The following is a 13,600-nucleotide window of genomic DNA, read 5'->3' as shown; positions in this document are numbered from 1 at the left end:
ATTATGACCTTATCTCTAACATTAGCTTAACTATGGTGAAAATGAATCCTAATATTCCCTGCCAGTTTTGATTGCCAATATCCACACTGAGTATGATTAAATCGTGTCGTACTATAATGCATGGGTTGCAAAATAAAATACAATGGAAAAAAATGCATAACGGGTGGGATAAATCATACAATGATATGCCACAATGGTTGAAGGTACTGAATCAGTACATCCTAGGCACCCCCATCAATTTGCAAACAAAACCTATGTATCATGAAAATCGGATGGTCTAGGGCAAAAGAATTTTCCATCATATTTCTTGGACATCCAAGCCATACATTGAAACATTCCAATATTGTAAGCCACTAGTCCAAATTGATAGTACATTCGTGTAAGGGAGATATGAGCATCACTTCTTGTTGGTCATTGCACAGGACAATAATAAAAAAATCCTATCAATAGTTTTTGCGATTGTTGAACAAGAAACCGTGGATGCCTGGGACTTCTTCTTAACTAACTTGAGACGACATGTCATGCCACAATTCGGTATATACATTATTTCTGATAGGGAACCCAAAATATAGGTTGCAATTGATCGACATGGAAGCTTATAGGATCGTGCACACCATAGGTATTGTATACGTCATATCGGGGAAAATTACATAATCTAATTCCAAAAAGATGACGAACAACGATATGTTATTAACATGGGTACATAGTAAATATTATTTTCTATGATATACTATTTATTTTCCTCGGCAGGGTATGAATCTGTCTAACATCGATTCCATGAAATGTTGGAGAATTTGTTGGTAGTAAACAAATACAGTGCTAATTATCTGGATAGAATGGAAATTTTAGTAGTTAACAAATTGAATTAAAAAATTAATTAATTTAGCTATATTTTTACATTTTTAACAAAAGAATAACAAACAAAATCATTAATTATGTAATATATTCTAATATTATATTGACTAATTTTAAAATTAATGGATAATTCAAAATTGAATTAAACATACAATTTTTTTTTGATAAAGTGTAAATAAGTAGATTGATGATGTAAAAATACAATAAAAATATAAATGGAAGCATTACATGTATAATTTTTTTTAAAAATTAAAAGTTAACAAACTAAATGATGATGTACATGAAAAAAATTAATATGAAAAAATAATCTCCGTCGCTTGGCCGAATGTGTGCCACAACCCAGTGGGTGTTGGTTACGATGAAGATTTCCTCATGGTTGGGGTTCTGTCTCATCATCGTCATCTTCATTGTCCCCATCATCATCATCATCATCATCATCATCATCATCATTATCATTATCTTCATCTCCGTCTTTACCTCCAACATTATCTTCATCTCCATCTTCACCTCTAGCGTTATCTTCATCTTCATCTTGTTCTTTCGTGCTAGACTGCATTTCATCCTAGGTTGTGATCGTATATTGTCGGTTTTATTAGTAGATGGCTGTGAAGATGATCCATTTTTAAAGAATATTGATTTTGGTAATGCTTGTGACACTATCGATGAAGAAATATAGGGTGTTGAACTATCCAATTGTGCATAAAATGCTGGAATTGTAAGCAATCTTGGATACGATGGTGTTTTTGATGACAATGATGTATAATATGCTTCTGAAGATAAGATGGTGCAAACAATATTCATGGGGAAGGTGTTGATGCATGATATGATGGTGGAATGGATGATGGGGCATATATCGATGATGGTGCATAGTTTGGTACTTATGTGAAAAAAGTAGGGTTGTTAGTAAATGCACCAAAAATATATGAACCACACTGACCGAGAGGTGCACCTACTAGTATAAGATTTGTGGTTGGAGCTGATGATGATGAACTCGATGCATTTAGTCCCGATTGTGACCTCATATGGGGTCGTGTTGGCCTTCTACGACAAATTTGTCTACTCCTTTCCTGTTCCAACAATAGATATGACTTACCATTAAGTCTAAACCATGCCATGTAATCTGAAGATGTTGCTAAATCCATTCTGACAATTTGTTCGCGTATAGGTACAAAATCACACCTATATTCCCACAAGTTGATATGACAATTTTTTTGCATGGAATTTAGGCCAATCTTCATTGGTTCTCCCCCACAAGTTAATCTTGTGAAGTTCATCGAAGTTTTGAGGTGAGGACGAAATATTTTGCATAAAACCAAATTGACATATATTAATGACACTTTGACATGCCAAATATAATGATTTGTCAAAAATTCAGACATGATGCATTCTTCAATTCTCGGATCAAAGTATGACATCCATTCAAACAAAAATACAAAATTATAAAATTCATTATGTACCTAATTTTAAATTTTGAATCCTTACGTAATTATCATGTAATTGAAAACTTCAAAACTAATCTCGACTTCTGACATCTAACAATAATCGGATATCTTCAAGCTCATTCGGTATACCCATATAACTCACGTCATTGTTCCACATGTTCAAATAATATGTTATTCCAAAAAAAAATGAAAAAAGATAATATGATAACTATATTGTTAAGTGAATCTTGCCTTATTATTAGTGGGAATTGGTAAGGAAAGTTTACTTAGGACATAAAAATGGTAAGCGGTACCATGCCCAGGATTGAAGAAGGAATATACAACCATCGATTTAATTTTTTATGCTTCAATTGCTCGACACACTTCTCATTACAAAGTAGCCAAGACAACTGATCCCCAACAAAGTCGTCAAACTTCTTTTAGGTCGATTAGTTGTAGGAGCCACCTTAAATGTACCAGATTTTGAGATTTATCTAGCATTACAAGACCTCCAATCAACCTTAGTATGAATGCTTGAGCAAATTGTTGTCTTTCAACCATACTAGAAGAGTTGCCAAGATGTGAGAAATTATCTTCTAACACTAAACTTGTCATGCACCTTGCATAATAGCCAGTGGCAAATTGGCTTCCAATCCCCAATATGCATTACCCTCATAATGACTACCCATCAACTGGTAGACCAAGTTGTGGTTCTCCAGTGTAATCGCACACTCGCCGTACAAAAGATGAAATGTGTGTATTTCGGGTCTCCATCTTTCTAACAAAGCACTAATAAGTGTGGGTTTCTATTTAGTCTTGTCGAGCATACAGGACACATGTAAGAGTCCTACCTCTTTCAAGTACTTTTCAATAACATGTGGTTCTCTCGCACTTAAATTATGTATATATGTTTCAATAATTCAATCTTCGTCCTAATTATATAAACATAAAAAATTTTAAAATATATAATAGTATTAAAAATATAATAATATTAATTAAAATAAAAATATAATAATATTTTCTTACCATTTATAATTGGACAACGAATATATGCTTGCGATCTAAACCGAGTTAGAGGCATTGACATTTTAAAACATGTAACATTTATCAAATCAAATAAGATTAATTAATTTAGAAAAGAAAAAACTAAAAAATATAATATTATTAAATTACCACTAAAGTAACAATTTATTTAACGTAAAAATCGCTAAACCTATTAAAAGAATAAGTCACCTTATTTTACGAAATATTTGAGATGATGAAAATTGAATAAAATAAAGAAATTACTAACCGTTAAGAGAAGAAATTTGTTTACAGAAAATTAAGGTATTAAGATAAAAAAAATTAAGAGAAAAAGAGTTTGAAATTGAGGCAATTTACCAATAAAAGCCCATTTTTTAAAAAAATTACCGAAATGGGCCCATTATTTAATTATTTACCAGAATGGTCCATTTTCCACGAAATCGCGTCCACGTCAGCCCGATGTCAGGGTACGTGCCAAGAAATCGCGTCCACATCAGCGCGAGTTGCTGACATGGAAGGAAATCGCGTCCTTGAGGGAGCGATTTCCTTCCACGTCAGCAACTCGCGCTGACGTGGACGCGATTTCCACCCGCGCGTGAACAGTACCCAACGGTCAAAAATTTGACCGTTGCCCCCCCTAACGGTAAAAAAAAACTATAAATACCTCCACCCCTTTTTATTTTTTCAGAAACAAATCCTCTCTCATATTTCCTCTCAATTCCTCTCAATTTCCTTCCAAAATTCTCTCAATTTCCTTCCAAAATTCTCTCAAATCCATATTTAATTTCAATTTCCTCTCAATTTCCTTCCAAAATTCTCTCAAATCCATATTTAATTTCAATTTTCTCCAAATTTCCTTTTTTAAAATAATTTTAAAATTTTTTATAAATCGTAAAAATTTGTACGATTTCATCAATGGCCGGATCATTGACTCGTCTTGATAATATCATCACATATCGGTGGGATGAATAAAAATGGTAAGTGTTAAATTTAATTTTTAAATATAATTTAAGAATTTTTTATTTATGCACTTTTAGATAATTATTAATTTATTATTTGTTATAAAAGTCTGTAGATCGGGTATTGGAATGCAATATCCGAAATATGCATGCTCTTCCATCACCGTTGGTAGAGAATTACCTGCGGGAAGCGGGTTTTTGGTACGTGGCGACGGTAGGCCGGGGATACAAGTTGGACCTGAAACTGATCAATGCATTGATCGAGAGGTGGAGACCCGAGACGCACACATTCCATCTTCCATGTAGAGAGTGCACTATCACTCTAGAAGATGTCCATCTGCAATTGGGATTGCCAGTGGACGGGTACCCAGTTATCGGGTCTGCCCAATTTAGCAATTGGGAGGCAGTGTGCTACGAGCTTTGGGGCACTATTCCGGAGAAAATGGAGGGAGGTAAGGTCGAGATGGGCTGGTTACGTGACACATTCCCTGATCTGAATCAAGATTCAACCGAAATTGAAAGAATCCGATATGCTCGGGCATACATTCTACAAATAATTGGAGGTTATCTGATGCCCGACACGTCACGGAGCCGCGTACATCTAAGATGGCTGCTGAAACTCGTTGATTTTAGAGTAGCCGGTGAATTTAGTTGGGGGTCTGCTGTCTTGGCAACATTATATCAGGAGATGTGCAGGGCGACGCGACCGAGGAGAGCAAACGTCGGAGGTTGCCTATCACTATTGCAGTCGTGGGCACAGTTTCGCTTTCTATTTCTAGGTCCTCGGGTGAACCATCCATATACATTTCCGCTCATAACGTGGTAAATTTTATATTACATTTTACAATTATTAAGTAGATTTTTAAAAATAAAAGTATGCTAAAAATTTATTTACTTAGGTGGAACCATCCGGCAAGTTATGCTCGATTACCGTCCTCACTTGAAGATATACGGCTTCTATTGGACCAACGGTCGGAAGCAGAAGTAAGTATTATTGAAAATAGATATTTCCATACATTCGCTAGTCGATTGATATTTAGTATTTAGTATTTAGTATTTAGTATTATAAATATAACTAATATTTCTATCATGTTCATATAGTTTCAGTGGACACCATACGAGGATCCGGTAATTCGGGCAGTAATCCCGGAAGAGTTTTTACAAAATCCACAAGTTTGGCACGTGAAAGTCGTGTTGATCAACTACGCAACCGTGTAGTTGCACCAGACAGACAGAGTGCTATAGACAATTTGGATGTAGACAACCGATTCCGGTGGATCCTGAGGAGTTTGACGAGCAACACAAAGTCGACCTTCGGCAATTGAATATGGATTGGACGAGATACTGGTCTGTGTACATGGAAATGTAGGAAGATCGGTATGAATATCTACCTACTCGGGAACCAATCATCATTCCAGAGTTAGCGTGTGTTCCAGAATACATGCCATGGTTTAGGATCCATGGTAAGCCATATTTACTGACACCAGAGGAGAGGCAGCGGGAAAAACGTCGTGAAATGGAAATACACGGGCCTCTAAATCCAAGATGACAAGACAACGAAGGCAGCCCCACAACGAGGCCCAGACATTCACTCGGCTCATCATCAGCGGCCATGCAATCACCAGGCCCAACGAGACCACCGACGCAGTCACCCGACGCAGTAGTACAGCCAATGATACCCACACAACCACCTTTTCAGATGATGCCAGGTGTGTTTCCTAGCCCTTATATGCACCCTAACCCTTATATGTATCATTTTCCGAGTCTTATGGCAAGTTGTAGCCAAATGCCCGGTTCAGCTCCATTTCCTGTTATACCGAGCGGACCGCCGATGTATAGGCCAGTGGCGCACAAGGGATCGCAAGGGGGGTCGTCGGGGAGCTCTCCTTTTTACCAATCCCCACCAATGTATGGGTTTCAAACACCGTCCCCGCTCCTGATGCAAACACCTCCACATACACTATTCTTTGAAGGTGGATCATCGTCCCAAGTCCGACAACCAGATGCCGAACTGGAAAAACCAGAATTCCTACCGGAGGAACAACAACCGCCACCGGAAGCTAGAGAAAGGAGGAATCCAGCGCGTAACCGTCAACGGCCGCCATGTGGCACTGAATCCCTCGGGCATAGACATTGATTGCCGTATTTAAATTTATTTGTACAAATATTTTGAATATTTTGATATTATTTTATGTAAAAAAATAGAAATTGTTAGAGTTATTTTGATATTATTCGATGTAATAAAATAGAAGTTTATTTTATGTAATAAAATAGAATTTTATTTGATGTAGTAAAATAGAAATTTTTTCGAGTTATTTTGATATTATTTGATGTAATTAAAAACCCTACCCCTAACCTTATTTGATTAAAAACCCTAACCCTAACGTAATTTGATTAAAAACCCTAACCCTAACCCAATTTGATTAAAAATTAAAAACCCTAACCCTAACCTAATTTAATTAAAAACCCTAACCTAACCTAATTTGATTAAAAACTCTAACCCTAACCTAATTTGATTAAACCTAATTTAATTAAAACCCTAACCTAACCTAATTTGATTAAAAACCCTAACCCTAACCTAATTTGATTAAAAATCCTAACCCTAACCTAACCTAATTTGAATAAAAACCCTAACCTGACCTAATTTGACTAAAAACCCTAACCCTAACCTAATTTGATTAAAAACCCTAACCTAACCTAATTTGATTAAAAACCCTAACCCTAACATAATTTGATTAAAAACCCTAACCCTAACCTAATTTGATTAAAAACCCTAACCCTAACTTAATTTGATTAAAAACCCTAACCCTAACCTAATTTAATTAAAAACCCTAACCTAACCTAATTTGATTAAAAACCCTAACCCTAACCTAATTTGATTAAAAACCCTAACCCTAACCTAATTTAATTAAAAACTCTAACCTAACCTAATTTGATTAAAAACCCTAACCCACCTAATTTAATTAGATGGATATTGCCTGTAGTAGTTCGAAGCAACGTGTCTTAGGCAATATCTATGGTGTGTGCGCTGCCATAAGCTTCCCTCTCGATAAAATGCAGCTAGAATACCGGTGCCCTAATCTAAAATAACACAGATATCAGGTTGGGGGCATACATGCCTCCTTAACCTAGAGAGAAAGAAGTCCTAGTCATCAGACGACTCCCCCGGTGTTATTGCAAATGCAATTGGAAGAATTCTCCCACCGCCATCCTGTGCCACTGCAAGCAATAGCCGGTAAGTATACCTACCGAAAATGAAGGTACCGTCAATTTGTACCAACGGCTTGCAGTATGGAAATGCGTCTCGGCATTGCTTAAAGGTCCAAAACAGACATTTGAACACTTGGCATCCACGTAGCAATCGGCCGTTGTAGTACGCATGTTCCGTTTCAAGGTCTGTGATGGCACCTGAGACGTATCTCTCTAGCACCTGACACCACTGCCATATTTCATTATATGAGGCGTCCCACCCACTATGTATCTTCTCTAACGCCTTTTGCTTAGCTATCCAAGCCTTGCGGTAAGAGGACGTGTACCCCATTTGGCTATGGATATTGGCAATTAACACCGGCACTGAAGTCCTAGGATCTACTTTTATTGTGGGCAGTATCAAGCTAGCTAACATAGCTGAATCCATTTTGAGATGATCTTGTTAAACACCTATAAAGGAAGTACATTAAATAATGTAACATTGCATAATAAAAGTATTATTCAGATACCGTCAATACTATACCTGCAACACATGTATGTGGACCTTTGTACTTTTTTATCTCCCACAACCCTGTCCTTTTCCTTAACGAGGCGTAGATTTTCCATGAACATGTGTCGTCTTGCACTGCACACTTCGCCTCAAACTTATCAGATTTTGATTTAACGACGTGGTAGTTAACGCCGTTTTTGATGCTATGTTGTCTCAAAGCACCAATAAAACTATCCTTGTTGGTAAATTGATTACCAACTTCAAGTTCACCGAAATCTACCTTCGAACTTGTACGATCACGGAACCGGTGTGGTAGATCTAAAAACTCTAACGCGTCATCTGCAGACAGATCGACATTATGCATGTGGGCTGGAGGTGAGTATGCTCTGAATCGTGGATTTTCTTCCTCATCTGAACTCCTTTCAGCATTTTCAGCTTCTGTTGGAATAGGCTTTGGTTCAGAAAATAAACCAACTTCTGCACCATCTGGCCCGGGCTCTCGAGGTGGATCCACATCGAAGTCATCTTTTAACAGGTCCCCTTATCGGTTGATGTCGTAGGGAGTACGTCATCCCTTCTTCTGGGCATTTGATAACGTCCCCAATTGGATGTAGATTGCCGCCCACTAGAAATTGATGCCGTTCCCCAGTATGTATTTCCAGCATCAAACGTCGAGCCACCAATGTACATGTCCGATCCACCGATAGAGTGTCTCGCAGGGGATGTGCATTCGACACTGCTACCGAACATGGGCTGTTCCGTATTTTGTAACCCGCTAACTGAGTGTCGGCCAGAGGTCGTGTATACATCTCGAACACTGGTCGCAAGTACATCAGTTGGCGATGTAAATTGCACATATAACTCAATATAATGTGCTCCACTAGCAAGATGAGTCTGCACCATTGCCTCAAGCTACGAGCACCTTTTATGTCGAACGAGTCATATGTCACCGGATCAACAGAAGAACAAAATCGATACGTCATAGATAGAACTTTCATTGGCGTCGTTTCGAAAATTTTACGCCTAATTCTTTTACGAAGTTCTGTCAAATCTATGTTCTGGTTACAAACTAGTCGCACCGTATTCTCCGACAAAAAAATAACACCATTCTCTGTGTGGCAAACCTCACCATCGTAATAAATAACAGCACTAATACGTTCACTCATATTTGAAACAGCACTAATACCTTCTTAGCCTCTCTAAATTGTTTCTGTTGTGACTTATGCATTCTGAGAACATTTTATGCCTAATTTATAGCCTCAGCCCAAACATGCTACTGTAGCAAAAGCGCGTCCAGGAGGCCGCGATTTCACAAATTTTTCTCAAATAGCATCCTGCTAGAAGCGGTTTTATACTATTTGCCCAGAAAAGTCAAAAAAAATATTTCTTACATGACCTCCTGTAGCAAAAGCGCGTCCACGAGGCCGCGATTTCATAAATTCTTCTCAAATAGCATCCTGCTAGAAGCGATATTATACTATTTGCTCAGAAACGTCAAAAAATAATTATTTCTTCAGTGCCCTACTGTAGCAAAAGCGCATCCACGAGGCTGCGATTTTACAAATTTTTCTCAAATAGCATCCTGCTAGAAGCGATTTTATACTATTTTATTAGAAACATCAACTCGAAATTATTTCTTCCAGGACCTAAAAACCCTAAAAAGCTTGAACCCTAAACCTTAAAGCCAAAAAAACCTAACGTGGGAAAAACGGCGAAATCACGTCCACGTCAGCGCGTACCCTGACATCGCGCTGACGTGGATGCGATTTTGCGGAAAATGGACCATTCCGGTAAATAATTAAATAATGGGCCCATTTCAGTAATTTTTTTAAAAAATGGGCTTTTATTGGTAAATTTCCCTTGAAATTGAGAGGAATGATGGATGAAATTGAATGGAAAAAAAAAGATAAGTGGAGGAATTTATATAAAGTTAGAGTTTGAGAGTTGTTGGGTGTTTTCAATCTTTTTTTTCATCTTTCAGTTTCTTACTGTTAGTCCAATTTTCTAACAGTTGAGAATCGAACAATTCATCTTTATTATTTTAAAATTTTTCCAGTAAAGTGTACTTTTATCTACATTATAATTAAGCTTTACAAAATCTATCTATTCCTTAATTTGAAAATAAATAAATAAAACAAAATTGTTATCCCTTAAATTTTGTTTGAAATCTACACATTCCATAATTTTCTCCGTTAGAACTTGTATACATATAGAATATAATAATACGAATAGATAAATGGTTAATTATTTAATATTGACTATAGAGTGTTTTTACTCTGGAAGTAACAATAGTATATTTTAAAAATAATAATTCTAAATATATTATGAGATTTGAAGAAGGATTCTGTTTTCTATTGGTGGTTCAGTCTGAGTTTGAACAAATCAAAATGCTTATTTAATGTTAATAAATAAATTAGTTGACGCTCATATGTAGCATGTGATGAGTGGGGAAGGAGCAATTCCATCGCTCTAAGTTTGAAGCGACGCCCCTAGAGCGTGATATTATTATAATAAAGAAGGACAATTGTGATGGACATTTTGACATCATTACTCAGGTACAGGTGGGTAGAGCATGGACTGCACAAAAATTATGGGAATAATACTTTATTATTTTAATCTCTAGTATATATTAATTCTCTCACTGTTTGATGTTATTAAAAATATCAACTCAGTTGCTAAAAATATAAAAAATAAATTATTAAATTAATATTTAAAATATGAAAACTAGAATAAAATTTGAATACAAACTTTTATTCTGAGTAGTTTAGTTAAAATTAAATAATTATATTTAATAAATAATTTATTCTGATTATATGTATTAATTAAAATATACATTATTTTTAATTTAATATTTAAAAATTAAAAGAATTGATAACACATAGAAATAAAATTTAAAATAAGAACATAGAAAAGATCATTCAAAAGGGAAAAAATAGTTTTAACCCCTGAATTGATAATTAGGATCACTTGGGTATCTCAACTTGGTAACTAGGTTTATTTTGATTCTCAAACTTGAAAAATATAAAAATTTGGTAACATTATACTCTGAGATTGTATCACATCATCACTTAAAAATTTAAAAAAATTATATAAATTTTCAAATGATGACATGATACAATGTTAGAGTGTCTCATGTAATGTTCTAATAACCAAATCAGTTGATGAATCTATTAGACCATTGGCTCCTGATCCAGTCGGTTTGATCGGTTCAAATGCCAAAACAATAACAATTAATTAATTAAAAATTTATAAAATTATAAAACTGGTTCAACTTATTCAATTACTGGTTTTTGACCCAGTTTTTTTACCAGTTTTGAGCAATTTCTGATTCAATCAATTCAATCCCTTTCTTTTGACCAGTATACCGAATGATTCTCTATCCAATCAGTCCAACTGACCAATCTAGTTATGTTTCAAGAACATTGGTCACATCATTAAATCTTGATGGAATAAAAGTTCAAGAACCAAAGTGAATCTAGTTACCCAGTTCAGGTATCAAAGTGAAAAAAAGAAAAACTACAGGTACCAATGTAGTCCTACTTGTTAAAGAGTAAAAAATTATATTATCCCATTTAAAAATGAAAAAATTGAAATACTATTATTTAAAATAATTTTATATAATAGTTGTCAATATTTATATAGAATTTTTAGAATATTTAAGAATTAATAAATTTATATTTCTAGTTATTTTAATTTTAAATTTAAATTTAAATTAAATGATACATATTTTATGATAATTTTACATTTAATCAAATAATTAAAATAAAAATTTAAAAATTTAAATTATATTATAATGATAATTTTTAAAACTCTAATCATAAGAAATTTAAATATTAAGATAAATAATATTTATCTTTATGATAATTAAATAATAATTATATTTATGATAATTTTAATTTAATATTAAGGTAAATATTATTTATCTTTTGATATTTTGATATTATATTTATCTGAATTTTGGACATTAAACTATATTTTTAACAATAAATAAAAATTATTTAAATTAATTTTTAGCTAAATTTTCTATAAAATAACTATTATCTATTGAGTAATTAAATAATAATTTTAAAAATCTAAAGATAAAGAAATTTTAAGAAATTGATAAAAATTAAAAAAATAATGAGTTGTTTTATATATTTTAAAAAAGTAACGATTGAAAACGTTAATGAAAGGTAATTGATACTATGTATAAATAAAAATATGATATTAATAGTACTTAAATTCTCACTGTAAAACAAATTTACACATCCAAGCATTGACATTATAGAGTAAACTAATTAATACATGCATGTATAAGTGTCACGGGGCTAGATCTTTCGTCTCGCAATCCGTGCGGCCTTAGGCGATCCGTTCGTCCAAACTCGCCTAAGTCAGCCTTTACTCAAGTGAGGATTCCTTAAGAACTCCTCCAAGGCACCAAATTGAAGAGCAGAAGCGATTTATGCCAAAAGAAGAACAATAAAAGAACAAGAGAAGGCCACAGAAAAGAACACACAAGGTGTTTGAGTAAATGCTCTCTAAATTCTATTACTCTAAAGAATTCAACATACAATGGAATGAATACAAATGAGGGGGAGGCTCTCTATTTATAGTTGAGCTCCCCCAAAACTGGCGGTCAAGATTCATTTACATCGACGGACGAGATTAACCATATCCCTTTATTTTAGGGATTTACAAGATATATCATATCAAATCTAATCTAATCTTTGCAAGATATGATTACCTCAATCTTCTAAGATTAGTTACCAAATTAGCCTAAGTTTTCATATCTTAATTATCGGGCCAACCAGGCTTCAATCTGACAGGCTTCTCCAATAGTTCCTTGAATTGGGCTAGTTCTCGTGGGCTAAATGTTCTCCATCTAATCGATAGACCTCCATGGGGCGCATCTTGTGCCATGGTCACGGGCTTTGCACTTTGGCCCGTGACATAAGTTTGTACAAGATGTTTAATACTTTATAATTTTATACACTTTAACTTATACGATTTTAATATCATGATTGTAAATATAATATAACTGCATATATAAACTATTCATAAAGACTATTATATTTAATGTCACAATGTTATTTATTTATTTATTTATTTTACAATTAGATTATACAATTTACAATATTTATATTCTTTCTATAAAAGAAACTAAAAGCTCAGTTCTTTCAAAACCTAGCACTTCCTTAGTCTCACGCCACCACCTCCTTAGTCAAATCATCCAACAACGCTCTCCGACAAAGAAACATATTGGAGTGAGCTTATTTCCCTTGACCGAAATATCGCCTTTCTTTTGCCAAAATCTAACTCCAACTTTTCCAAATCTAAATTTAAAGCTATACAAAAATTATTTGGCAAATTAGAACAATTCTAAAAAACTTAGCCCAAAAAAGAAAATAGAAACAATCTGTAAGAGAAGAATCAACATTAAGAATGTTGATACCCGACAAATTGTTATGGTGTTCATCATTACCGACACGTTACTCGGTTATCCAACTGGGATCGAACAGATTTCCTTTACTCCAATAATGATAGCCTGCGTAGTTCGTTTACATGAGTTCGCATATGGTGGGTTTGCATCCTTACATGAGCTCGCACATGGTGGTTTCGCATCATCATGCAAGCGAACCCACACCTAAAGAACATGTGTTAAT

The 13,600-nt window shown here is 34.5% G+C and overlaps 1 protein-coding gene across 1 annotated transcript in view; it reads right to left on the bottom strand.

Moving 5' to 3' along the window:
- Positions 1 to 1,225: 1,225 nt before the first annotated feature.
- The window catches only part of LOC128041678 (phosphopantothenoylcysteine decarboxylase subunit VHS3-like), a 38,093-nt gene continuing 25,718 nt past the window's right edge, over positions 1,226 to 13,600 (bottom strand). Inside the window, exon 2 of the mRNA XM_052631969.1 lies at positions 1,226 to 1,417. Within this exon, the coding sequence (XP_052487929.1) occupies positions 1,226 to 1,417 (192 nt within the window). The remainder of the gene's footprint in view (positions 1,418 to 13,600) is intronic.

The sequence above is a fragment of the Gossypium raimondii genome, chromosome 6 (genome assembly GCF_025698545.1).
Source record: "Gossypium raimondii isolate GPD5lz chromosome 6, ASM2569854v1, whole genome shotgun sequence".
In the NCBI taxonomy this organism is placed as follows: Eukaryota; Viridiplantae; Streptophyta; class Magnoliopsida; order Malvales; family Malvaceae; genus Gossypium; species Gossypium raimondii.
The sequence above is the reverse complement of the archived record's forward strand: the minus strand, read 5'-3'. Positions and strand labels throughout refer to the sequence as shown.